Source organism: Mustela erminea, chromosome 8 (assembly GCF_009829155.1).
Source record: "Mustela erminea isolate mMusErm1 chromosome 8, mMusErm1.Pri, whole genome shotgun sequence".
NCBI lineage: Eukaryota > Metazoa > Chordata > Mammalia > Carnivora > Mustelidae > Mustela > Mustela erminea.
The window spans coordinates 91,426,616-91,454,567 of record NC_045621.1 but is presented as its reverse complement, the minus strand read 5'-3'; the positions used below and the strand labels follow the sequence as shown (position 1 = coordinate 91,454,567).

General features: G+C 33.8%; 1 protein-coding gene across 7 annotated transcripts in view; it reads left to right on the top strand.

The window, feature by feature from the left end:
- SPOPL (speckle type BTB/POZ protein like) overlaps positions 1-27,952 on the top strand; it is a 64,892-nt gene that overhangs the window by 22,186 nt on the left and 14,754 nt on the right. For 2 of the 7 annotated variants that reach the window (XM_032356236.1, XM_032356239.1), the window contains exons 2-8: positions 17,201-17,337; positions 17,500-17,621; positions 17,867-18,018; positions 19,899-20,026; positions 25,883-26,060; positions 26,142-26,197; positions 27,619-27,741. In XM_032356236.1, the coding sequence (XP_032212127.1) occupies positions 17,260-17,337; positions 17,500-17,621; positions 17,867-18,018; positions 19,899-20,026; positions 25,883-26,060; positions 26,142-26,197; positions 27,619-27,741 (837 nt within the window). In that variant the 5' untranslated portion in view covers positions 17,201-17,259. Of the gene's footprint in view, positions 1-7,866; positions 7,926-14,128; positions 14,326-17,200; positions 17,338-17,499; positions 17,622-17,866; positions 18,019-19,898; positions 20,027-25,882; positions 26,061-26,141; positions 26,198-27,618; positions 27,742-27,952 lie in introns of those variants that run through there. The other 5 variants (XM_032356243.1, XM_032356241.1, XM_032356238.1 and 2 more) reach the window with 4 other exon arrangements.

Below are 27,952 nucleotides of genomic sequence, written 5' to 3'. Positions count from 1 at the left end.
GTCTTAACAGCATTTAGATTTCAATGTGACTTGTTTCTTTGTGGATAACATGGTGAAATGGAACACTTTTACTAAGATGTGTCTATGTATAGATATATTTTTCACTACGCATTTTGGTACTTAGTGAGCCCTGTCTATGAAGTTGTGTCTTTCTTCAGATCATGGTAATGGCTTCGTTTTTTTTTTTTTCTTTCTTTTTATATGTCCCTATTTTTTCCTGTTTTTATCCCCCTCAGGAAGCATCTATTAGCCATATTATATCTCTTCAACCTGACCTTCAGGTCTCTAGTTTTTCTTATTTCCAATATTCTTTGTGTTTTAGTCTGTCTCATCAAAAATAGTCTTCAACTTCCTGGCGATTCACAGACCTGTACCCCTGGGGATAAAAATATATTATATGTTTATTAAAAAAATTTTAAAAAAATAGTCTTTAGCGTTTATTTTGCACTCATGCATCAGTTATGGCCATTTAAAAGAATTTTAAGAATTAATCTTTTCTGACCACTTTTTCAAAGCAGCTTATTTTTGTTTTATTCAGGTGTACTTTATGAGAAATTTCTTTGAGAGTGCCATTCTGCCCCCTGTATCGTCTCCATTTCTATCAGTTGTATGTTTTCATTTTTGGATCTTTTCCCAAATGTCTGTTGTCCTTGGTTTTTCATTAATATTTTGGGATCAAGAGCTAGGTTATTAAATAACGGTGTCTGGCTGGCATGGTTTTCCCTAAGGTTGCATAGGTCTCCTCCCCATCAGCCTTCTTCCCTGAATGGGAAGGCTGTGCACGAATTCAGTGTAAGGGAACATAGTGTTAAAACATTATCTACTTCTCTGTAGATTGTGTCAGTAGGTTGGGGACTACCCCCTTCCCCATTCCCACACATTTCAAAATAAAGAGGACTTTATTTCATAGTAGAGTATTTAATTTAGAGTAGTAGAGTATTTAATTTCTGTTAGAAATTAGCTCTTCTTGTCCCATTCCTAATGTCTTTTATTATATTCAGAGTTTGTCCAGTCTGTGTCCTGTTTGTCTCTTAAGCACTGATAACTCTTATAACAGGTGGCCAATTTCCCTTAGGAAGCAGTTCTTTGACTTTGGCATGATGGTAAAAGCCACAGCAGCGAGCCTTGGGAAAGGGGAGGGTCACAGCTGTCTCAGCTAGCCCAAATACTGTTTCTAAAATAATTAACCTTATTATTGCCTTGGCCTTTTCCTGCTTTTTGTATTTGGTGAAAGGTTGGTTCTTCTTTGGGCCTCTTTGAAAGAACTGTGGATACTTCTTCTATCTTGGATTGTGATTTTTCTCCCTTAATTTTTCCATAATTTTCCCATATGATTGATATCTTTGCTAACTTATTCCCATTTATGGGCCTTGAATTTTTCAGAATTTCTGATCCACCATTATTACCCTTATTTTCCAATCCTACTAATGTCTTTATTCTTTTGTGAAAACTTGTCATCTCATTGATAATGGTGGAAAGTAAGAGACAGATAAATGTGCTCAGTTCTCTGCCTATAGCTATGTTCTGTTTTTGAAGTTCCATCTTAAGTGCAGAATTTGATCTAGGTATTTAGAAATTAGAAAATTGATAGAAGCCTCTATATCTTTCACATGAGTTTGGAAGAGGGTATGAATCTTCTTTGTTCTGTTTTTGTTTTTGTTTTTTTTAAGTATTTATATTTATTTTTGCAAGAGAAAGAGAATGAGCGGAGGAGGGAGGTGGGCAGATAGAGAAGCAGGCTCTCTGATGAGGAGGGAACCTGATGTGGAACTCGATTCCAAGACCCTGGGAACATGACCTGAGCCGAAGGCAGATGCTTAACCCACTGAGCCAGCCAGGTGCCCAATGTTCTGGGTTTTTTAAACCAGGCTTAAAATTACTTAAAAAAAACAAAACTGACACACAATATGAAAGGGAAAATCATAAATAGTCCTATTTTTATTAAAATTGAATTCATTATTACAAACACCCCCACAATGAAAACTTACACAGATGGCTTCACTCTATAAGCTCTTCTGCAGAATAGGAGACAGAAACAAACTTCACAGTATGTTTGATGAAACCAATGTTAACTTTTATACCAAAACCAGTCAAGCACTATCATAAGAAAGGAAGGTAAGGAAAATCTCTCATCAGCACCATATGTAAGAACCCTAAATAAACTAACAGCAAATCAAACCTAGGCCTGCATAAAAAGTATTACAATTTCATGACCAATGGGATTTTATTTGAGGAATGCAAGGGCAATTAATATTAGAATCTATTAATGTAATAATAGATTCTATTAACGAAGAAAAATAGATCACCTTGATGCATCCAGAAAAAGCTGTTGATGGAATTAAGTGCCCTTTCAGAACAAAAAAATCTTTACAAGTAGGAATAAAAAAAAAAAAAAAAAAAAAAAAATCTTCCTTAATTTTGCAAGTGTCTTAAAATATACACCAACACCCCTACATTTTGAGATGAGATAAGGGGCCATTATCAGTGTTTTCATTCAATACTGTACTGGAATTCTAGCCTTAAGGCAAGAAAAATAAAAGGTATAAGAATTGAAAAAGAAAAGAATCAGCACTCATAGATAACATGATTGTATACAAAATAATGAAATTAACAAGCAGTTTTGTTCATGCTATTGCACACAAGGTCAACAGACAAAAATTCATTTTATTCCTATAAGTTAGCAACAAATAACCAGAAAATAAAAATCTTAAAAAGATGCCATTTATAGCACAATTTAAAAACCAACTTCTAGAAATAAATCTAGTTAAGGATGCTCACAATTTCTACACAGAAAACTACAAAATGCTGTAAGAGAGCAAAGTTAAGGGTCATACTCTGAATGATCTCAATGGACCTGAAATTTTTTTGCAAGGCTTCCTTTATCATGCAAGAATATGATTAGTTTTGGTAAATGTATTCTGTGCAGTTGAGATGACTTTATTCTTTTGCTGTTGGGTGTTGTGTTCTGTCTCTGTATATGTATGTATATATGTCATTAAGGTTGTTCTTTCACTTGTTGAGGAAATTAGTCTCCTGCTATAATTTTTAGAAGCAGTCCTATTGTATGCAGACATATTTAGAATTATGTTCTTGTGTGGCTCAATGAGTTGAGTGTTCAACTCTTGGTTTCCAGTTTAGGTTTTGATTTCAGGGTGTTAAGATTGACCTGGATAGGTTCTGAGCTTAGGGCAGAGTCTACTTGAAATTCTTTCTTTCTTTCTCACTTCCTCTTTACCTCTCCCCCATGCACGTGCATGTTCTCTCTCTCTCTCTCTCAAATAAATCTTAAAAAAAGAAAAAATTATGTTCTTGTGATTGTCCTTTTTTCTCTTTTTATTACTTTTTTTTTTTAATTTATTTGACAGAGAGAGATCACAACTAGGCAGAGAGGCAGGCAGAGAGGGGGGAAAGCAGGCTCCCCACTAAGCAGGGAGCCTGATGTGGGGCTCGATCCCAGGACCCCGGGACCATGACCTGAGCTGAAGGCAAAGGCTTAACCCACTGAGCCACCCAGGTGCCCCTACTTTTCTTTTTATCTTTCCTAATGTTTCTTGCTTTAAAGTCTGTTCTGTCTGATCCTAGTGTAGCTATACCTGCTTTGTTTTGGATAGGATTTGCAAAAAAGTATATATTTTCCCATCTTTTTAATTAAAAACTTTCTTACCCTCATATTTTGTCTTCTGCAAACAACAAACAGTGGCAATTTATTCTTTCCTCACATAGTTTCCCATCATGTTAACACCATATTAAGTTCCATGTTAAACAGCAATTAAATGTAAATGCTTTGTTATTATTGAATAAAACAACAACATTAAATTAAAAAAAAAGAAATTACCGTTTGTATAACATACGGTTAACTAACTGTAGACTTGGATCAGATTTTTGCCAGTATTCCCACTACTGCCTTTTTACCATTCCAAGATCTGACATTGAACTTAGTAATGTCTTTGAGTATATTTAATCCAGTCTGATAATTGGCATAGTTAACATACTTATATGTAAATGTAATATATTTACATTATATATTTAGTATATATATATAAATGTAGTTATTTATATCATCTATCATCTTGCTATTTCACTTTTGTATTTTTTTCCTTTTTTGTTGTTTATCACATATTTTTTAAAGATTTACTTATTTTGGGGGAGAGAGAGAATGAGCATACGTGCACACGAGTTGGAAGGGCAGAAGGAGAGGGAGAGAAAAGACTCCATGCTGAGCACAGAACCTGACCAGGGTGGGCAGGACTTGACTCAGGGCTTGATCTCACAACCCTGAGATTACAACCTGAGCCGAAACCAAGTCTGAAACCTAACCCACTGCACCACCTAGGCCCCCTTGTTTATCGTATTTATAGTTAAGCTATCTCACTTCTCTTTTAGTGGTTACCCTAATAATTATAGTATGCTTCATTTACTTATTACAGCTAATACCAGTACTTAAACTTACCATTTCTCCCAAGAATGCTAGAACCTTAGAACACTTTTTATTCCATTTATCCTGATGTCGTTTACATTCTGGAATTTTGGGATCCCCTGTCCTGATTGCTTGAGCAGCTCTAGATAGATACCTATAAACAGATTTTATTTTTTATGTCAAGTTTTCTACTTAACAGCAGAATTTAAGTTGCCTTTTTATATACATTAATTACTTGTTTTGGTTATTATTCATCCTTACCACCATTTACCCTCAAATGTCACTTGTGAAGTTTTCATTATTATATGTGTATTCTGGTATTCAGTTTGTGCAAAGTGTAAGCATGCACATACCCATCCACATTTTACAAATGAAGGAATCTAAAGAAATTTTAAAATTCCTTTAATACAGAAAGGAAAGGACGGGTGAGTGTAAGATTCAAGAATCCATGACAGAACCGTGATCCAAGCTGGTCTCAGCATAGAACACTTGCTATTAAAATCTGTGCTGTAGTTTGTGGTCTTCCTGTCATTTATTTGCTTCTTCCAGAATCCAGCTCAGGGACTATCTTCAGGATATCCCTCTTGTCCTGAAAGTGTTCATTATTACTGTGTACATTCCTCTGTCACATTATCATAGCAGAAGTATGCTACCGTGTATCTGTTTCTCCTACAATATTACGGTCTTCTCCAGAGTAGAGACTACATGTTACTTCTTTGCAGTTAAAGGTACATTAGAGTGCATGATACATATCTAAGCATATAGTAAATACTTATTGTTCTGTCATGAAGTCATTGTATGCTTAATTCAAAAGATTTAAGAAATATATGATACATGTATTATTATCATTTTTATAAACATTTATTAGTCTAGTTATTCTTATTTCTGTGATAAGTCTTAGCAAAACTATTTGAACATGATATATTAAGTTACATATTAACTGATCTCCTTTATTTTGTAATCATAGTCATCATGTATATAAAATTGCTTGGGCAATTTCAGACTATTTTCAGTTATAACTTCATGATGCAGTTCAGAAAACTTTAAGCATAAATATGTTAGTATTTCACAGTTGAAGAATGATTTACAGTTTTTAGTTGAAAAATTAATAAAAATGCTTCCTAAATGTGCGTATATCATTGTTTTCAATAAATTTGAGAAGTTTTTAGTCATTTCTTCAAATATTTTTTCTCCTTTTTGTCTCATATTTCCTTTTTATGTCAATGTGCTTAATAATGTCCTAGATTTCTCTGTCTCTATTCCTCTTTCTTTCTTCATTCTTTTATCTCTAGATTGTATAATCTCTATTGATTTCTCAGTAAGCGTAATAATTTTTCTCCAAGTATGTATCTGCTTTATATGAACATAGCCCTTTATGTGAAATTTTAATTTTAGTTATAGTATTTTTCAACTCCAGAATTTCCTTTTTGTGTGTATATAACTTGCGACTCTTTATTGATGTTCTTTACTATCAGTTTCCTTTTGTTCTTTGGGCATATTTATAGTAGCTACTTTGAAGATTTTGTCTGTTAAATTCAACATCTTCTTGGAACCATAGTTTCATCTCCTTTTTTATCCTGTTATGTGAGCCATACTTTCTTATTTCTTAGCATGTCTCAAAATTTTTGCTGAAAACTAGACTTTTTATACAATGTAGAAATTCTTGGAGCTGGTTTTTCCTCTCTAGTGCCTGTTACTGTATCTCACTTGTTTATTTATTTGATGACTGGCTGGGTTAATTTAACAGAGTCTACATTCCTCTTCTTCTATCCCCACATTCCCTTACACACACACACACCACCACCACCACCACCACCTCCTTCCTTCAGATGTTTCTCCTAAAGGGGCACAACCTTGAGTGTTCCTACAGTTACTCTGGGATGACAGTAGTTTGAGCAGGGCTCTTTTAGACTATATCATCGTGACTGCATGTAACTTTTAAGGTCTCCTAATACAGTGCTAATTACAATCTTGTTTTCAACAGTGCCTCTGGCTTTAATTGCTCTACAGATTAAACTAATCAAATTTGAGTTCCTTTGGAGGGATAGTTTCTTAAATCAGTGCTTGGAGCTTGTTCTGACTCCAGGTAGGTTACTTCTATTATCTCTCTTTTTTGTTCAGTCTGGCAAACCAGCCAACCAACCAACCTATGGTTTAGTCTTTATGTCCAGTGATTTCTCCAGACTCCTCTCAGTTGCCTTTCCACCAGGGCCTCCACTGTTTTTCATAGCACGTTTGTCCATTTGCTTGCAAATGAAGTATTTCTCAGAGAAGACATTTGAATCTGTATGTTTTATGGCTCCCTTCATCTCACAGGCAGTATCTCCAGATCAGGTCTCAAGTATACAGTGGGGACAATGATGCATTTCTCTTCCAGTTATATCTCTGCTGTAGGATCTGAGCTGTTTGTGTAATAAAGGGAATAGTATACACATGTCTACTTGGGTTGGGTCTCCCAGTGTGGAATTCTCACCTTAGAAGCTGGAATAATAGCATTCAGTGCCCCAGCAGCTTTATGGGAAAGTTAAAGCCTACATCCCATCAGTGTAGGTAGTATGGAAAAAGAGAGCCTTCCCTCCCCCCATATACTTGGTGGCACTTACCTAGTACTTTACCTTCAGCAATAGGTACCTGGAGGCAGGATGAGAAATGTTGATATCCTGACCTTCCCAATAAGATAGACTCCTGAGCCCACAGGGAATGGAGTCTGGAGTGGAGTTGACACTTTCTGAGCTAGGGCGAAGGGACCAGGCGAGTCCTGGTACTAACATCATAGACTCTCACTTGTCTTAAAATCCCTTGTAGATTTTCTTGAGTAAATCTTTCCTCATTTGCCCTCTGTCCCCAGGACCATTTCCAGGAACTACAATAAATAGTTGTAGTTTTGTAATTTTCAGTGGAGAGCAGATCTGTGGAGTTATCAAGCTGTCATGCTTCGAAGTTTTTTGTTTTTGTTTTGGGGTCTGCTTGTTTGTTTGTTTGTTTTTGATTAATAATTCAGTGTCTGCTGATTATAGGTCTGTTCCAGTTTTCTGTTTTTGAGTCAGTCTTCATTTGTATTTTGTTTTTTTAAGGAATGTGTCTATTTCCTCTAGGTTATCTAATCTCTTGGTGTACAAGTGATTAATATTATTCTCTTATGCATTTCATTTCTGTCAGGTTGGTAATGATGTCCTCAATTTTGTTTCTGATTTTAGTCATTTCAGTCCTCTTTTTTGTCTTGGTCAGGTCTAGCTAAAGGTTTGTCAGTTTTGTAGATTTTTTTCAAAGAACCAACTTTTGTTTTACTCCTTTTGTTGTTTTTCTATTCTCTATTTCATTTTTCTTCCCTCTAATTTTTGATATTTCCTCCATTCTGTAAGCTTTCAGCTTAGTGTTTTCTTCTATTTCTGTATTTTCAAGGTGTAAAATTGGATTATTGATTTCAGAATTTTCTTTTTTTATTATAGGTGTTTAAAGGTATACATTTCCATCTGAATGCATCCTTCATTGTATCCTATAAATCTTGGTATGTTGTATTCTCATTTTCTTTTGTCTGAAAGAAAATACTCTTTTCTAATGTTTCATGTGCTGTTTCTTTTTTGCCTGTTTGTTGTTGAAGAAGAATCAATGAAACAAGATGGAATTGGGGGGAGACAAACCATAAGTGACTCTTATTCTCACAAAACAAACTGAGGTTTGCTGGGGGGAGGGGGGTTGGGAGAAGGGGGTGCGATTATAGGCATTGGGGAGGGTATGTGCTTTGGTGAGTGCTGTGAAGTGTGTAAACCTGGTGATTCACAGACCTGTACCCCTGGGGATAAAAATATATGTTTATAAAAAATAAAAAATTAAAAAAAAAAAGAATATGTTTTTTAATTGCCAAATATTTGTGAATTTTTCAGTTTTCCTCTTACTGATGTACAGTTTCATTCCATTGCAATTAGAAAAGATACTTTGTACAATTTTAGTCTTTTAAAATTTATTAGACACTTATTTTATATCCTAGCATATGGTATAAATGGAGTCTGTTCATGTGCACTCAAAAAGAAGATATATTCTGCTGTTGATAGGTAGATGTCTGTTAGGTTTAGTTGTTTTTTTGTTTGTTTGCTTTTGTTTTTGATTTCACTTTTTTTTTTTAATTAACATATAATGCATTATTAGCTCTAGGGGTACAGGTCTGTGAATTGTCAGGCTTACACACTTCACAGCACACACCATAGCACATACGGTTCAGTTGTTTGGTTTCTGTTTGTTTGTTTGTTTGTTTTTTAAAGATTTTATTTATTTATTTGACAGAGAGATCACAAGTAGGCAGAGAGGCAGGCAGAGAGAGAGGGGGAAGCAGGCTCCTTGCTGAGCAGAGAGCCCGATGTGGGCCTCGAGCCCAGGACCCTGAGATCATGACCTGAGCTGAAGGCAGAGGCTTAACCTTAACACTGAGCCACCCAGGTTCTCGGTTCAGTTGTTTTATAATGCTGTTCACGTTCTCTTATTTTTGTGTTTATGTTCTTCCTGATGGTTCTATGCATTATTGGAAGTCAGTTATTGATATGTTCAACTATTTTTGCAGAATTGTGTATTTCTCTCATTCTATTGGTTTTTGCTTATTTGTTTTTGGAGCCTGTTGTTTGATGCATATATGTTACAGTTGTTTTATATTAATCCTTTTATCAATATGTAAGTTCTTCTATGCATTGTAACAATTTTGATGTCTGTTTTGCTTATTTATATGAAGTATGTTTTTCCATCTTTTCAATTTCAACTTATTTTTTACTTCCATAAATACATGGAAACCACTTCGAGCCTCGTAGCCAACACTCTCTGTTAGGACATTACTTAGGCAGGCTATTTAGAACTCTTTCATCTTCACTTTCTATATGGTACTCAAAGGTGAGCCAGAGTTAATAGCTTATGGTGTTCTCTCATATTTGGCAAGCATGTGTTTGTTCCCAGATATGCACGTGGTCTTCTAGTTCCCTCTGTTTACTCAGGATCTTTTCTTTGTTTGTTTGCTTGTTTCTTTCTTCGGACTGATTTTAGAAAGAGAGAGAGAGCGCGAGCATGAGCAGAAGGGACAGAGGGATATGGAGAGAAATCTCAAACAGATTCCACACTAAGCATGGAGTCAAATGTGGGTTTCATTCTCACAACCATCAGATCACAGTCTGAGGCAAAACCAAGAGTCAGGATGCTTAACAGGCTGGGCCACCCAGGTGCCCCATGTGGGAACTTTTCAAAGCCCTTTGCCCCCCACATATCTTTTTAAATTTTTTTCTTCCCAGACTTTCCTGTCTGGGTATTGCTTATTAACTCTTACCCCGTGTTCCAGGCAGCTGCAGCTAGGTAATACATTGGGCTTTAAATGCTTTGACAAAGGCTGCCACCCAGAATACTGCTTCTACCCTGTGGAAGCTCCAAGGCATGTGAAACAAAGGCAGGCTCTTGAGCTGATCCTTTAAGGAGTTACAGACCTAGAGAAAGCACATAACCACAGTTCTTTTGGAATAAGTCTGTATAGCTCCTTCTGGTATCAGCAACCTGCACCAGAAATGTGGGCTCATGTCTTCATGGCTGCTGCTTAACTGAGGAAGGGACCATGGTAAGTACATATGTTAAAACGTACTTCCTGAAATTTTAGCAGCTGCATTCTTCATCAGGCATTTTCCTGATTGTAAGTTTTCATTTGATTTCAGAGTTCCAAAACATTTTTCCCAGCTTATTCATTGCATTTTTGAAGGGATGGAGTTTTGGAGTTCACCACTTTGCTATTTTTGATGACATCTATGTTCATATACTTTATTATGTTATCTGTGAGCTTCTCTCTATATAGTTCAGAGATTCATAAGTGGGTAATAAGAATGTGAAGAAATTTCATCACTGTGAGGACAAATTCAGGATATAGATAACTTCTTGTGGGGAGAGGAGATTTGGTGGTGGGAGGGCACACAAGGATAGTGGGAGGAAGATGGTTGACATTTTTTGAATATTTAAAGTTCTTAATAATTTATGGAGTTATGTGTATGTCTATGACATATACATTTGAACACTAATTTGGCACTCAGACATTTTGTTAAGGTAGAAAATTACATGTGTTTATTTCAATAACAAGAGACTTGTTTTCCTTTAGTACATAAAACTAGGCAACACTACTTAAAATTTTTAAAAGCCTATGTAGAATATGGAAGAAACTTTTACTTATCTGTTAATATCTGTTGATTGATTATCTTGTATTATTCTCTAGATCTTATTCCTAGTTTTGCGCTCTCTTTCTGCAAGCTCTTCTGTGAGAACAAGATTAGGAAGTCCTGAATGTCCTGGACATAGTTGATAGTTGATAGTCTACTGTGCTTTTTTTTTGGAAGAGAAAAAAAAAATAGAATACTGGAAACAGCGCTGAAATAGACTTTGGGAGTTCTTTTCCTTTCTTCTAATATTTACCTAACAGTATAAGCTTGGACCATTTATTTCTGTACCCAGTCTCTCTCTTGGTCCTCTTCTGTAAAATGAGAGTTGGACCAGGGCTGTTTCAGCTCTGTAATATCAGAAGGGGCAGCTGATTCCATGGAAAGAGTATATATAGGCTGTGAAACCCATTAAATTTGTGTTCAACCATTTTCTGGTTATCTGTAGTCTAAAGTAAGCTTTCTAACCTGCCTGATGATTTTCTCATGGTTAAGGTGGGATTATTACCACACATCTCATAGATTTGTTGAAGAATAAACAAGTATGTAATGTCTTATAAGCGCTCAGCGGCATTCTCCATACTCCCATTCCATAACTGCATCATTTGCAAGAATAGTTGGAAAAGAAACAAAAATCTTTGTAGCCTTTTACTTAGTTGGCTTTATTTATGAACTATGTTGTGAGTTACACTTGAGGAGGTAATAGCTCTTGTAGAGGCATTAAAGAACTCTGTTCTTTATGCTTCTGGTTTTTAAAACGTACTTATGTATTTTATTAATGTTAAGTTAGTTGGTATCTTATGAAAATTTAAATATTAGGAAGATTAACATTAACATTTTCTTTGAACATCTCTCAATCTCTCCTCCTTAGAGAGTAATACATGCACACACACACATTACATGTTTTCTGTGTGTTCATATGGCATGCAAATAACTATTTTCTACTTTTAAAAATAATGACAAATTTATTTATTAATATAGAGAAAAATTAGAAAATCTTACCATCCAGATACAGCCTCTATTAATATTTAGGTGTATAACTTATCAGTGTTGATATTGCAGTGCCAAAGTATAACTCATTGATCTTTGTGCCAGTCTGGTTTTTTTCATGCACCTATACTTGTATTGACTCTGGGTGTTATTTATATAAGTAAAATCCTTTTAGGCCTACTCCTTATGTACGTATGTATGTATATAAATATAAAATTATATATCATTAAATATATTATATTAATTAAAATTGTATATACCCATGCACAGCAGATTTGAATACTTTCCCTGACATTAAGAACATTTAGTGCTCTTAATGGTTGCATAAGCCTACATGTATATCACAAAAGCATACTGTATTTATACTTAATTTGTTTTTTCCACAGTTGTAATACTTTTCTCAGGATAAATATGTAGGCTGAATCTGGTAAAGAGTTTCTTTAGATACTAATTGTAAAATTGTTTTACAGAAAAGGCTAACTGGGGGCGCCTGGGTGGCTCAGTCATTGAAGCTGCTGCCTTTGGCTCAGGTCATGATCCTGGGGTCCTAGGATCAAGCCCTGCTTCTCCCTGTCCCTCTGCCCCTCCCCCTGCTTGTAGGCTCTCCTCACTTGTACTCTCTCTCCCATAAATAAAATCTTTAAAAAAGAAAAAAAAAGACTAAATGTCTGCCTCTCTGCAATTTTGTTGGCTGTACAGAGATTAATGATTTAAAATAACCTTTGACCATAGTATAGGTAAAAAATTGAATGTGTTCTTTTTGTATCCATTGATTACAAAGGAGGTTAAATTTTTTCATGTGACTTGCTTTTATATCTAGCTATTTTTCTGAATGTTTTTTGAAATCATTCTGAGTTGCCAGAAATTATATACATTGTTCTCAGGGCCATCAAATAATGCCATAGGTGTTCTCATATTTAAAATAAAATTTGTATCTTTTTTATTAGCATTATTTCCTTCTCTTTTGCCAGGAATTTCACCATTAAAAAAAAATGAGAAGGGTGATTATTAAAACAGCTTTATAATTTATATTCCCACTAGAAATGTATGAATCTTGTGGATTGTTGTTGCCAGTCTGATAGGTTAAAAAATAAATTCTTAATTTTCTTTTAAGCTGTATTTCTCCAATAATGAGTAAAGTTCTTTTCTGTGAATTATTTGTATTCTTTTTCTAATTTTCAGGAATTTCTTACATACTGGGGAAATTAACCCCTCGTGATGTAATACAGTGCAAATATTTTTCTTGGTTTGTGTTTTTGCAACTGTTCGTAATGGTTTATCAGCTTGCTTTAGAGCAGCTGAAAGTATTAACTAGGACCCCTTTCACATATTTCTAACAGGTAACTCTGATAATCATTACTCTTTTTAGTACATTTATTAATTGAACTTGGTTAAGAGAAATATCCAATTCATATTTCTGCTCATATTTCCACTCCCAGCCCAGTAAACAACAGTGGCAGTTTTATCAGTCTGGGCCTAGCCAGGAAAACAGCAGTTTTGCCACCAGATCAGGTGGATTTGATTTGGGGCCAGAGGGTGGGGAACCTGTAGTTCAGTCAACTAAAGGTAACAGACTCAGTAGAAGGAAGGGGAACAGCCTGCAGTTTTGCTAAGTAACTAGAAAAAAAAAAAAGTAATAAAAAGCCAGGAGGAACATCAGCAGCCACACAGTAAGTATGGTGGCAACAGATACTAGTGTTAATTCCAGGCAAGTTACTAAAAAGAAGACAATAATCCATAGAAAAACAAATCAGAATTCAGAGTTACTACAATATATAAATCATTGTCCAGCTTTCAGCCAAAAATTATGAGATATGCAAAGAAATAGGAAACTATAACACACATTCAGGAAAGACAGTAGAAGCCAGACTTAAAACTACACATGATACAGTTCTATTTAAATGGAACATCTAGGTAAGGTATAACTATGGAAAGCAGATTAGTGGTTGCCTAAATGTGGGGGTACAAAGGACCTTTGGGGATCATAGGAGAATTATAATACTGTATTGCATTGATGAGTGCACAACTGTATAAATTCACTAAAAATCATTCACCTATAATGAGTGAATTTTGTGATATGTAAATTATACCTTAATAAAGCTGTTAAATATGTAGGGGAACTAGTATCTTTAAAGTGACTGTTAGTGATCTTAACTTACTGTTGTGAGTGCTTGTCTTATGTTCTGCTTTCAGATAAAAGTAAATAACCAAATGTGTTTTATAAAAGCAGTTGAAGGTGACAACTTGGAGGTATTTAAGACCAGTACCTAATTTTTATGCATAAATGAGAAATTCTTGTTAAAGTGACAATGGGCAATGCTTTTAAATTACATATTCACTTTTCTTTGAGGCATACTGTTTACCATCATTCATCGCTATTTTGGCTTTTTTTTTTTTTTTTTAAGATTTTATTTGACAGAGAGAGAGTGTTCACAAACAGGGGGAGCAGTAGAGGGAGAGGGACTCAGAGCTCTATCCCAGGATCCTGGGATCATGACCTGAACCAAAGGCAGATGCTTAACATGGCTGAGCCACCCAGGTGCCCCTATTTTTGCTTGTTTTGTTAAGGAACATCCACTTTTTTTTCTAACCTCTCCTTTAATGCTGTTGTGATTTTTAAGTACTCCTGATAGAATAATCCCAGTGTTATTATTCTGACTCTCTTGCTGTATATTTTGGTGATTCTCACATTTTGCTGTGCTTCAGATACATCACGTGACAGGAACTCTTGTATGTGAGGAACTTGCACAGGTATAAGTACATTTGTGTGAGTGTATTAATTTAGTTGTCATACTTTAAAGGAGAAATGACACAGTTTACTCATAAAGGGTTAATTTTAAAGTTGTTTCATTTGAACTATTTTCATCATTGCACGTATCACTTTAATGAAGTTGCATCCCCCATCACCCCAAAATTACTCTTTTATCTCAGTCTTTCCCATCTGAGTATGGCATTGCCATCCTCCCCGTTCCACCAGTCCCAAGCTAGAACCTCTCTTTGATTTATCCTTCCTTTAGTTTTATTCCATCACAAATTCTGTTGATTTTTGTGTTTTTAATTTTTAACAATTTCTTTTTATTTTTAATACTTATTTCAGTTGATAGGACCACATTCCTCACCTCCACTGTTATGCTGTATTAGTCTGTTGTCATTGTCTCTTGCCATACAATTCTTAATACCTCTCCAATTTGTTTTCTTGCTTTTATTCAGCTTATTTCCTGAAAAGTTGTAATTCTGATCTTACTACTATCTAAATTACATTGTTAATCTGCTAAAAATCCATCAGTGACATGACTCCTTTCTTTTCCTTAAATTTTCTCAGATTCTTTCTTGCCCTAGGGCCTTGACAATGGCTGCTCTTTCTCCTCTTACACACACCTTTCCCTTGACTTGTCTTTGCTGTTTTTCTTACCTTTTAGTTCTCAACTCAAGTATCAACTGTCAGAGCATAAGACATAACAGATTTTCCCCATATCTAGTTGAAGAATTTTCAGCCATTGCATAAAAATTACTTTCCTTCTTTCTTTTTTCCTTTACTTTCATTTACTGTTGTTTATTGTCTTACTTAGTAATTCATTTAATTTATTTTTTTCCATGTTTTCTGTTTTTGAATGAATTAGTTTTCAGTGGTTCAGTGAATTATAATTAATTTGTAAGGTTTTTTCCTTTAAACTAAACCTTAAATCATTTAAGTTAGTGAGTTTTTCCCCACAAACCTGGCTTTTGATTTGAAGTAGCTATTTCTTGATCTAAGGGTCAGATGAATAGCACCCCTTCTTTTATAAATTTCTACTGATTTATGCCTTAAGAATAACTTCATAATTTTACTTAATATTTTATTCATTTGACTTATTTTGTCACAGTGCTCTAAGAACTTTTTTTTTTTTGATGTCTGTGAAGTTTTAAAACATAGATTTGTTTTTTCATGTTCAGAGGTATAAAAATGAAAACTTAACATCATGGTGGAAGTTTTTGTCTCTGTTCTTGCTCTTGAGTCATCTGACTTTGGCTGGAAAATAATTTGCATGAATTAATCCCTTTATTAAATAGCTCTGGAGGTGGTTTACGTATTTTTACACATGTGGAAATGAATTTCTGCTGCTTTAAACATGAATAAAAACATGATAGAGTGTAGAATCCTTGTGCTACAGCTCTTTTTCCCTTAGAACTCTATAGTAATTATCCTGTTACCCTCAGGCATTTCACAGTGAGGGGAAAAATAGGGCCATCTTGATTTTTGTTCCTTTAAAGGAACACATGTATACTTGTAATATTTTCTTTCTCATTTTGAATTTCACAGAAATATATCTCAGTGGTAGTTTTGTATTTTTATTGTTTATTTCTGGTGCAGATTTTTAATGTGCTTCTTCATTTGTACTTCTAAATTTTTTTATATCTTTTATAGGTCCTTTTGTTTCTGTGCATCTTTCTGATAGCTTTCTTCCATCTTTGTTTTCTTGTTTCATACTACGGTTTCATTGTAGACACAGAACAAATATTTTCTTATGAATTTTGTATGATGTGCCTATGTTTGAATGTAATCTTCAAACACCCCCACCCACACACCTACAAACTAACTACACTTAGATCCTCTTGAGTCTCACTTTTCTTTTATAGACTTTACACGTTGCAAAGAATCATCCTTTAGTCACTAATATCCTGGCAAGATTATGCTGAATTAATTATGTTTCTAAATGAATGTAGTAAACAGCAGCTGACTAGGAGGAAATTTTATGATAAGTACATATTATCTGGTAAGGGACACTCTGATTGGGACAAAATCTTCAACAGAGACCTGTTTATATGAGATAGACGTAGACTTCTGTGGAAATCTATGTTATTCTTCACATAAAATATTGCTTGTTAGTTTCTACTCTTGTATTTTGACCAAAACTTAGACGTGACTAATATTTGTAGTTTTCAGGACTGCTCTAACTTCGCAATCCTTTTAATATATCAGAAGATAAAGGTGAATCAGGTATTAGTTGACGCTTGAATAACATGGGTTTGAATCATGCAGGTCAACTTATATGAAGATTTTTTTCAATAAATATTGTACAGTAAATGCATTTTCTTTATAATTTTCTTAATAACTTTTTTCTCTAGCTTTATTTTAAAGATACAGTATATAACATATGTAAAATATGTGTTACTCAACTGTTATGTTATCAGTAAGACTTCTGGTCAACAGTAGGCTATTAGTAGTTAAGTTTCTGGGGAGGTAAAAGTGATACGTGCATTTTTGACTGCAAGGAGGTTCAGTGCTCCTAACCCCCTACCTTGTTCAAGGCTTAATCATAATATTATCAGTAAGCGTCCATGTTATTTTGTGCTTTTATGTTTATACTCTTACTATTAAGCTATATGTTATTTTTTGCTTTGTGGTATTTTGATAAGTATACCTTTATAAAATAATATCTGTCAGCATTAAATTTGTTTAGTTTTTAAGTGTTACATGTTACAAAATGTTTTGATTTTTTTCTTTTTTAATTATTGAAATAATGAAATCCTTGCACGTTCCCTCATAATCAAATTTGGGAAACTAATTGTCTTATGACTGTTTAAATACTCCCTCTTGATTCAGTCAAACCTTTTGATCAGTAAATGGAACTTCTTTTCTTTGTAGTAAAGTATTCATCTGTGTGGGATATTGCATAAATCTTGGAAGACTGCAGTAAAGTGGCAATGTCTCGGGAACCCAGCCCACCTCTCCCTGGAGATATGTCTACTGGTCCTATAGCAGAAAGCTGGTGTTATACACAGGTACGTGCTGTTAAAAATGCCTTACTTTATATCACTTAAAAATTTTATAGTATTTTGAAAATATTGTAAAGCATTTTGTTAGAGTTACTATAAGTGTTTTTAACGTGACAAGTTAAAAGCAAAAATGTCATCATTGTAAAAGTGGTTTTCTGAATCTCTTAGGTTAAAGTAGTAAAATTTTCCTACATGTGGACCATTAATAACTTCAGTTTTTGTCGAGAGGAAATGGGTGAAGTGTTAAAAAGTTCAACATTCTCATCTAGCCCCAGTGACAAAATGAAATGGTAAGATTTTTGTTTTGAATTTTTGTTTTTGATATTATCAGCTACTTTATGGTTTTGTTACTGTTTCTTAATGGGTTATATTAGATTTATAGTAAATTCCTAATAGTATAGAGAATTATAAAGAACTGGAGATATTTAATAGGAGTGCTATTTGTGATATTTAACAACTAATTTCAGCATTGCCTCTCTTTTTTGAGTGTTTTAAGTTTTATATTCCTCCATATGAGCTTGTTGTTTTGTTTTAGGTGCCTGAGGGTAAATCCAAAGGGATTAGATGATGAAAGTAAAGACTACTTGTCCTTATATTTGCTTTTAGTCAGCTGCCCAAAAAGTGAAGTTCGAGCAAAATTCAAATTTTCCCTTCTAAACGCCAAAAGGGAAGAAACAAAAGCAATGGGTAAGTGGTTTGGAGTAAAGTTTCTGAGTAACTATGTGTTAACTTATGTACTTTTGCCTAGAAAAGGATATATTTTTTTTCCCCCACTGAAATCTGCTTAACCTCAAACGTGCCATGTAGCCATTGTTTAATTCTAAATGCTGGTCTGGACTTACGGTTATTTTAATAAATCTTAGACTTCCTAAGACATGTAAAATTTGTTAAAAATAATATTAAAATTCTACTTTTCATGTCCTAAAACAGTATATACTTGTCACTTAGAAAAATAGTTGCTTTTAAGGCATGGTGCCTGCTTCAATTCCTGGCAAATATAATTGGTGTTCAGGAAATAGTTCTCCTTTGCTGTTTTTCCAGATAATAAAATCTGAGGAACAGTGTGAAAGGAGATTGCATGTTCTGGTATTCTGTCACTGGAATTTTTTTTGAGGGATGGACTGAACACTGACCAAGGAAATCAGTTTTTCTTAGTCTCAGGACCTATTAACTTCATTTCAAAGCTTCATGTATATAGCCAACTGAAACTCTTCATAATAGAAGAGCATTGTAGGAAATGTATAGTGTGCATAGTAGGAAAATATATCATGAACTGCCACATTAAATTTTTTTAATTTTACGTGATTTCCAGAAGTGAGTCATAGAATCAAGTAATATCATTACCAAAAATTAAAAAAATTTAAAAAACCTTCCTCCAGATAAAATTTTAAATAATATCTTTTATTGCCAAAGTAATACATAGTTTTATATATATTTTCCTCATGTCTGACATTTATGGTAGTGGCATGTCTTGGTTTAGGCTGCTAAACACAAAGTACCATAATAAACAACAGACATTGGCTTCTCACAGATCTGAAGGCTGAAAGTTCAAGATGAGAGTGCCAGCATGGTCAAGTTCTGGTGAAGACCATCTTCTGGGTTGTAGATTGCTGAATTCTCACTGTCTTTATATGGCTGATGGAGCTAGGGAGCTTTGTGGAGTCTCCTTTTTAAGAGCACTAATCACATTCATCACGTCTCTACCCTCATGAACTCATCTAATTCTAATCACTGACCTCCTAATACCATCCTTCAGGGGCATGTGATTACAACATAAGGATTTTGAGGGGATACAAACATTCATTCCATAATGTGGAGTCTTTCTATTTAATTTATTACTTGTTTTTCACCTCTAGTTAATACTTTGTGTAACAGATTGTAAATACTTTCTACTGAGGATCTTGTTTATTTTATAATACACAATTCTGTTGTATGCTAGGCATTTGTAACATCTACCTCAGACATTATTGGTTGTCTTTTAAAAATTGTACTAAAATCATCTTTTAGACTTCATGGAAGTTGTTTTTAGGGATGAGGGGATAGATCTAGGAGTGATAAGAGACTTTGTTTTATCAGTTGATGGATCTTTCTCTAGTTGAGTAAAACTTAAATTAGTAGGATAGATGCCCCAGGAACGTTAAAGGATGCCCTGGTGATACAGAGCATCCATTTTTAGAGCGAGAATAAGAAATGAGGGATATGTGTCTATAATCAGGTTTTGATGAGGAGGAATATGGCTATGCCAGTGTATTTTGTTCCTCCTCCATTATTCAAGGGCCCGCACTGTTAGAGAGATGTCTTCTCCAAGAGTTTTGATACGGCTTTTCTTCCACTTAGAGATACAGAAATCTGAATGTGAGCTGATTGATGGTGGCCAGAATTTGAATACTGCTGTGAAACAATCTTGCCCTGTGTGATATAACTCTTAAGACATTTCATTTATGAACACATATATCTATAATTCTTATAATGGATATATTGGCCAAGTTTAATTTTTGTGCATTTATTTAACTATGTTATCAATTAGATGACTTTTTTATTTGAATTTCTGTTCTGTTTTCCACCAGAAAGCCAAAGAGCATATCGGTTTGTACAAGGGAAAGACTGGGGTTTTAAAAAATTCATTCGAAGGGATTTTTTGCTTGACGAAGCTAATGGTCTTTTACCAGACGACAAGCTTACATTATTTTGTGAGGTGGGTATATTTTTTATTTCAAGGAACTCCAAAGTTATATCTCATGATAAACAAAAATACAAAGTAGAACAATATTGGGTATACTTTTCTAAATTTAAGGGTATATTTTTAAAATTAAGTAATTGGTATAATTGATAAGGTTTCATTTGTAAGTGTTTTACTAGTAAGACTAGATTGTTTCAGAAATCAGTGTAGTAAGTAGCTTATCCTGAAAAAACTGTCATGTGTATAGTTATAAATTATATATGGTAGTTATACTACATCATACTAAATACTTCTTCCTCCTAGGAAGACTATGGATATGTATATCTTTTTATGAAAATGTGTAAGTATGTTCTTCATTCTGAATAATTCTAACATAGATGTTCATCATTTTTTTGTCATTTTCAGGTCGACCATATTAAACATGATTAGTAGTATATCAATTTGAATACATACTGAAATAGATACATACATAATGAAAGTGCCTGAAAAGATTGGGAAGCTTTTTGTTTATTCAGACATTTGGGTTCATTTAATTAAATAAATGTTAGCATTATAAGAAATAGCATCCCAAATTTTTAAAATTTGCCCGTGTCTGTTCACAAACTTGCAAGGTATATTTATTTGTATAAAATGTCATATTTTAACAGTAACCAGCATAGCCCCTGTAATAATTTACACCTATGATTTGTCGTAATTTGAGGTTGGAATTTGCTTTTGTCATTGTTACCATTACATGGTTTTACTCATACAAATTGTTGCGATTCCTCTTTGGAGTGAATTCAAGGATTATGTTATGTTACCAATACAGTTTAAAGAGAATATACATAGTTTTATCAAAATGTTTAAGGTAGTTGATAGTTTTCATAGGAAAACTGATTGAAAAGTTATGGTCAAGTAAACTGTGTAAAATATATTTCAGACCAATGAGTGTCTTGGAAGTATGGTAGCTTATTTTAACAGCTACAAAATTAGCCTTAATCTCATTGTAGGAATATGTCGAATTTCTTGGCAACATTATAAACTAATTGTATGATTTTATGCTGTGTCAGAAAAATAATTGAAACGTGGCTCTAGAGACTACATAATGCAAATACAGTGCATCTTATTTCCACTTAGGCAAGTTAAATGAACTGTAGGATGAATTTGTTATGAATATAATTATTTGGTTGGTAAAGCGCATACCACTAGTGTCTTCAGCAGAGTTTATCATTAAATAATTTGTAGAACAAATACTAAAACATTTGCTGCCAATAGACATATATCCAGAGTAATATTTTAAATAAATACAGGTTATATTATTTTAAAATTTTAGCATCCTTAATGTAGACTCTTCCAGAATTTTAGCAGTTATCTTAAATTCCAACATGTTAAACTTTTTAGGTCATATAATCTTTAAATTTAAAGGACCTTTAAGTTATGTAATCCAGTTTCAAAAATTTATTGCAGTTAAAAGTCTTTATGTAAATAAACTCTTACGAAAATAATTTCTTTTTTGTTGTTGTTGTTAGAATTCAAATAGTGTTAACAGATATTTTCCTAAGCATATTATATTGGAACCTAGTCAACCAAGAAATTCAGAATGAAGGCTGAAATTAAGATCTTTTTTCAATATATACTTTTGAAGTATGTTTTTTATCTACCTACTAGTGAACTCCTAAAAATATAACCCACCATGACTTGTAAGTTGGCATTGGTCAGATTCAGTTTTGGATAGTTGTAATATGTACCTTTTTACTGATGTAGAGACTTATACTCTGGGCACTGTATTTAGCATCGGTGGGCAAAAAGTAATCTGAACAAACATTCCTCATGCCCTCCACCATTTCTTCCATACCTCTCATTGATGCCCTTCCTTCTACAGCACCTTCAGCACTGCTTGCAGAAGAGGAGGAAGCATTGCACTGCCCTACCTAAAGAACTGCCTCCTCCCCCTCCCCTGCAAGTGGTGCTGTAGACAGGTAAGGCAGTTTGGTGCTACCCTTTTTCTGCAAGACCTAACTTCATCTTGCAACTTCCATATCATGAATCAAGTAGCCAGAGGTAGATATTTCTAGCAGTGTAAAGATCTCTGCCCCTTCTCTCCCTCCCAAAATGATGCAGAAAACAAGACTTGAGGAATACCTTTGAAAAATAGAAAACTGTTTAGATTAGTCCATCTTTTTGAATCCAATAGATTTTTTTTCAAAGATTTTATTTATTTGACAGAGAGATCAGAAGTAGGCAGAGAGGCAGGCAGGGAGGAGGGAAGCAGGCTCCGATGCAGGGCTTGATCCCAGGACCCCAAGATCATGACCTGAGCTGAAGGCAGAGGCTTAACCCACTGAGCCACCCAGGCACCCAGTTCAATAGATTGTAAACCTCATAGTCTTCATATACAGATAGAATATATGTATGTATTGAGTATTTCTTGAAGTTAATTCATTTAGAAGGATACACCATTTTTCCCATCCTATCTTTTTGTTGCTAAGTTATCACTTCTGTTTTAAAATATTTGTGATAATGGATGGAAGTTAGGTTTTATTCTTTAAAAAGCCCTTTTATGGGGGCACCTGGGTGGCTCAGTGGGTTAAAGCCTCTTGCCTTCGGCTCAGGTCATGATCCCAAGGTCTTGGGATCGAGCCCCACGTCGGGCTCTCTGCTCGGCGGAAAGCCTGCTTCTCTTCCTCTCTCTCTCTCTCTCTCTCTGCCTGCCTCTCTCCCTACCTGTGATCTCTTGTTTGTCAAATAAATAAATAAAATCTTAAAAAAAAATTAAAATTAAAAAAAATAAAAGCCCTTTTATAACAAAATGACAACCTTGTTTCTGTCAACCAAATTTTTAAGAAGGATACCTATCTAGGACAGTCAGAAAGTCTAAGATCCACTATTTTAGAAAATGTGAAATTGGACTATCGAAAGTTTTCTCACTGTGGAGCCACTGTGAGGGATCATTAGATAGTTGATTAAGAGTGGCAAAATTTTTACTATGAGGAACCGTTGTAAATTCCTAGCTTTTATTTATTTGACAGAGAGAGAGATCACAAGTAGGCAGAGAGACAGGCAGAGAGGAAGCAGACTCCCCACCAAGGAGAGAGCCTGATGCGGGGCTTGATCCCAGGACCCTGGGATCATGACCTGAGCTGAAGGCAGAGGCTTTAACCCTCTGAGCCACCCAGGCGCCCAATTCCTAGCTTTTAAAACTAGTTTGGAGAATTGAGATTTTTTAGAACTGGAAACATAAGTCCTTCAGTTCACACTATGAGAGACCCAGATTTCTAGGGTAGTCACAGTTGATTAGAATCTGTACGTGTTCATCTTTAGTCTAAATCATAATTCTCACAATTGAGCTAAAACCAAATTTGAAGAACAGTTTTCAGATGTGTTTCATGTTTTGCTTTGCAGCATTTGTCAGTTTTGAATATTATAACTTTGCCTTTTTATTTTGAAAGAACAATAATTTAGCCATAGGAAAGAATCTCAGACTTTTTTCTGAATTTTTTACTCTAGGTTCCATTCAGTAAGAATGTTCATTACCTGTGTTTGAATATGTGCTAGAGAAAACTAAATGTTACCGATTTCTTAATTATAGGTATCAAAAAAATAATCAGATTTTGTTCTGTTTAATTCTGTTAATAGGTTGTTAATTTTTGCTGCATAATATACCTTGAATATGTGAAATTGGACTATCGAAAGTTTCTCACTGTGGAGCCACTGTGAGGGATCGTTAGATAGTTGATTAAGAGTGGCAAAATTTGAATATACCTTGAAGTATGAAATCTTAATTAAGTCTTAGTTAAAACTTGTGGTCGCCATGATGATACTGTGTAGATGAATGTTAATAATACAACTTCTGAACTATGATTACATATACAAAATAAAAATAAAACATTATCAATATTTGTGCCTCATAAAAATGGCTGTATTTTTTCATTTTATTTTTTCTGTCACCTGATTCTGGCCAAATTTTTCTATTTGATGTATTATTTTGAGTTAGGATAATAGACAATAAATAAAATTTTAAAAATCCTTTCCTAAATTATGTTGTCACATTTTTATGACTTGACTGCATACTTTATGGTAATTGAACTAGTCCACTTCTACTGTCTAGAAATTTTTAAGAGCAGTGCTTGATAGGAAGAAGTGAATATTGTTTATGTGATTAAAAAAGTGATCTGTAACTAAACCCTGAATATCAACACCAGCATTTTTTAAGTATCATTAAGTTATAGTGGGTGGCAAAACAGGGTAATTAGGTAGGGATTAGTAAAGTTCTTTATTTCTTTTTTGTAGTCATTTTCGAAACAATTTAGAAGTTTAAACAATTAACAGAATAAAGAACCTTTATTGTTGGATTTTATGTATTTATGTATGTATGTACATACACAATATCTTGGCTCTTATATGTAGAAAATCATCTCACAGTGTTTTTGCAATAAATCCTTTTTGAACCATAGTTGCATTAAAGTAGCACTACTGATTTTAAAAGATATCCAAAGAAGTATTTGTGTAATACAAAGAATGGTCTAAAAAAAAAGTATCTTGAGAATTATAGTCTCTAGTCTTCCTTTGATACTGATTGCTAGTGTGATTGACACATTAGTTACCTTCTTTGATCTTCCTTTGAAGTCTGTCTGTAAAACAAGGTGATTAAATAAGATGATTTCTATGATATACAGGATTCCAAATAGTTAATAATACAAGTTGTAAAAACAATGGCTAATAAAAATATCCTCAGAAAAATAAAATTTTTCTCTAGAAGTATCTGTTTATTCGCATGTGATACATGTTTATATACATCAGGATGAAGGAGGACTTCCTGAGATTTAATATCTTCAAATATTTTATACTGGGCCATTATTACACGTTCTGTGTTAGCTAACAAATGACCACAAAACTTAGAAGCTTAAAACAGTAGATAACTAACATGTAGCACTAATGCACTAATGGTTCATTTACTCTGAAATATTTGCTTTACTAATTGACTGGTATTTTCTTCCACTTATTAAATGTAATATGAAATTTCTAATATTAGTAACATACTTTTTCTAAAAAGTCATGCACAAGAATCAATGGTCTTTTAAGATTTTTCAGTACATAGTCATCTTTAATGAGAGAAAATTTAATCCAATTATATTGAAATCTTTATAAAAGCAGTGTTTTAATCATAATAAGTTTTATTTATTATTTTATAGATAAACAGAAGGTCTACAGATTGAACTAAATTGTATTTGTATTATTCTTACTGTTGATTATATTAAAAGATTTCCATGAATTTTAATGAGCACAATGCTTTTGTGAGAATTCTTGTACTTTACAATTTAAATCAATATTACTAGATATTTAAATCAATTTTACTAGAGTCAAAACATGTAGGAATTACACTTAAAATACTTCAGAAATTGCTTGTCATGCACTGTAGTTGTATAACCTTTTTTAATACTCTTAAAAAGTCCTTTTGAGTGTGATGCCATGTTTATTACATGTATAATAAACTTTAAATGTTGATAGGTCTTTGGTGTAAGTGAGAAAAATTAAAGAAATTTCTTCCTTCATCTCTCAGAAATGTCTCCTGCTTGTTCAGTTCACCCTCATCTTATGACTTTTATTTTCCTGAGAAATAGTTTTTGTGATTAATTTAATGACCAAGCATTCCAACCAATCGATAAGTCATCTATTTACATAAAATGTCACTTGAAAATGATCTAGTGTTTCTGATCTTTTTCTAGTCTCTCCTTTAAATTGTATCCTTAAATTTAGTTCCCAGTGTTAACATTTATGATCAGGAGTACTTTGAATTATCCAGATGACTTTAATGATAAGAAATCTAAGTATAGACTTAATTACTGATACTAATTTATAAAAGTGTTTTTCTTGCTGTCCCTTTTTTATTAGGTGAGTGTGGTCCAAGATTCAGTAAATATATCAGGACATACTAATACAAATACTTTGAAGGTGCCTGAATGTCGACTAGCAGAAGATTTAGGTAATCTCTGGGAAAACACAAGATTTACAGATTGCAGTTTTTTTGTGAGAGGACAAGAATTTAAAGCTCATAAGTCTGTACTTGCAGGTACTTTTCAACTTTTGGGCAATATTGTACATTTTTTCCATACATCTGTGCATTAAATAATGATGCTTAATCTTGTTACAGCTCGATCCCCAGTTTTTAATGCAATGTTTGAACATGAAATGGAAGAAAGCAAAAAGGTAAACATGGTTTAAAGGCTAATATTTAATTTGTGCTAATGTAGAATAGTGAAATGTATGTTTTGAAAGTAACGGTTCATGTTCTCATTGTTACATTATGATTTTAGAAATAGAGGGATAGGGAAAAAATAGGGAAAAAAATGTTCTGCAGTAGAACAACAGATGTAGCCTAATGTGGGTGAATATTCCAAATAATAGCTATTTTGATGTCCATCTGGTGGCAAAATAAGTGGGTAGTTCTTATCCAAAAGAGTGGTGTTCTGGTCCATAGCTATTTGAGAATTTTCTGGTTAAGATGTTTATTCTTCTTTTCTAAACTATCCATTGATTTTGGAATTCTGCATTCTTTTTACCACTAAAATAAGATATTTATTAGATTTTTTTTTTAAAAATGACATAAATTACATCAGTGTTACTGTATGTCTGCTGTAACCAGTATCTCTTTGGTTTTCCCAAATATTTGTCCTTCACTGTTGTCTTAAAATGTAGTCAGATTAAAGATCAGAAATTGATTCTTTGCTGGTTACATGACATAGCAGCCTTCATGCTCTAACTAGATAACTCCAAAGTTTACCTATATGGCTCTCCTTCATTCTTTCTGTAGAACTAAAGTCTGAAGCAAATAGCTGCTTTCCTTCCTTGGATTGTTGTTCTGCCAGATGCTAAGATTAGCTTTCTGATGACTACCACACAAGGAAACATGAATAATGTCAAATATTATTGTCAGCAAAGGGTCAGAAAAGTCTGGTATGGTTTAGTGTTGGATGTTTAGCTTCATTGATCCTTGAAGGGAAATCAGATACAAAGATGTAGGAATAAAAAAGGGATTACGGCTCAAAAAAAAGGGGGGGGGGAGGGATTACTGCTCATTGGACTTGAGTATGTTTTGAGCAAAGAGGTGATACGCCCAGAGATAGTATGACATGTCATTTTTGCAAAAGGGAGAGTTTCAAGGTAGTGGCTGTGGAATTATATGAAATACCTGACCCTGCTTTTGCTTAGTGCTAGGAATAGCACCATTGGTTTTAGGGTCATAGGCATTGTGCTATGACCTTGGAATTCAACAAAGAAAAAAACTAATAGCTGTCTTCTTCTAAGAGAGAGGTTAAAAACTGAACACACATATTTTGTTTGGCCTAAAGGCTTTTGTTTGTTTGTTTTTTTACTCTTTTTTAATTGAAAAATTGAGGTTTTATGTGCCTACATGGCAGTACTTGTCTGGGTATACTTCTGTTAGACCTGCTTGCTTCACTTTGCCTGCTTAGCTTACTGAAGATTTACTTATCTCCATTTTAAAGTAGAGTTTAAATAGAGCATTTGGGTGCAGATTTAGTTAAATTATTATCAAAGTTTTGCTTTGGTTCATTTGTGCGTGTGTATGTTCTTTGAGTGTAACTTTTTTATGTTGTTTTCAATATCAGAATCGAGTGGAAATAAATGATGTAGACCCTGAGGTTTTTAAAGAAATGATGAGATTCATTTACACAGGGAAAGCACCAAACCTTGACAAAATGGCTGACAACTTGTTGGCAGCTGCAGACAAAGTAAGTAATTAGGTCTTAAAAAGCTGAAAAATCTCCTCAACTTGTTGTATCTAGAAAGCTATCATCAAAGAAAAACTCCAAATAACTTAAAATATTGAAGAATTAATTTATACTATTTATAGATGGCTCTTGAGCATATTATGAAATAGCAGACATTGAAGATAATATGGAAATTAGATTTTTTTAAATCAATAAGGCGTAAAAATATCTT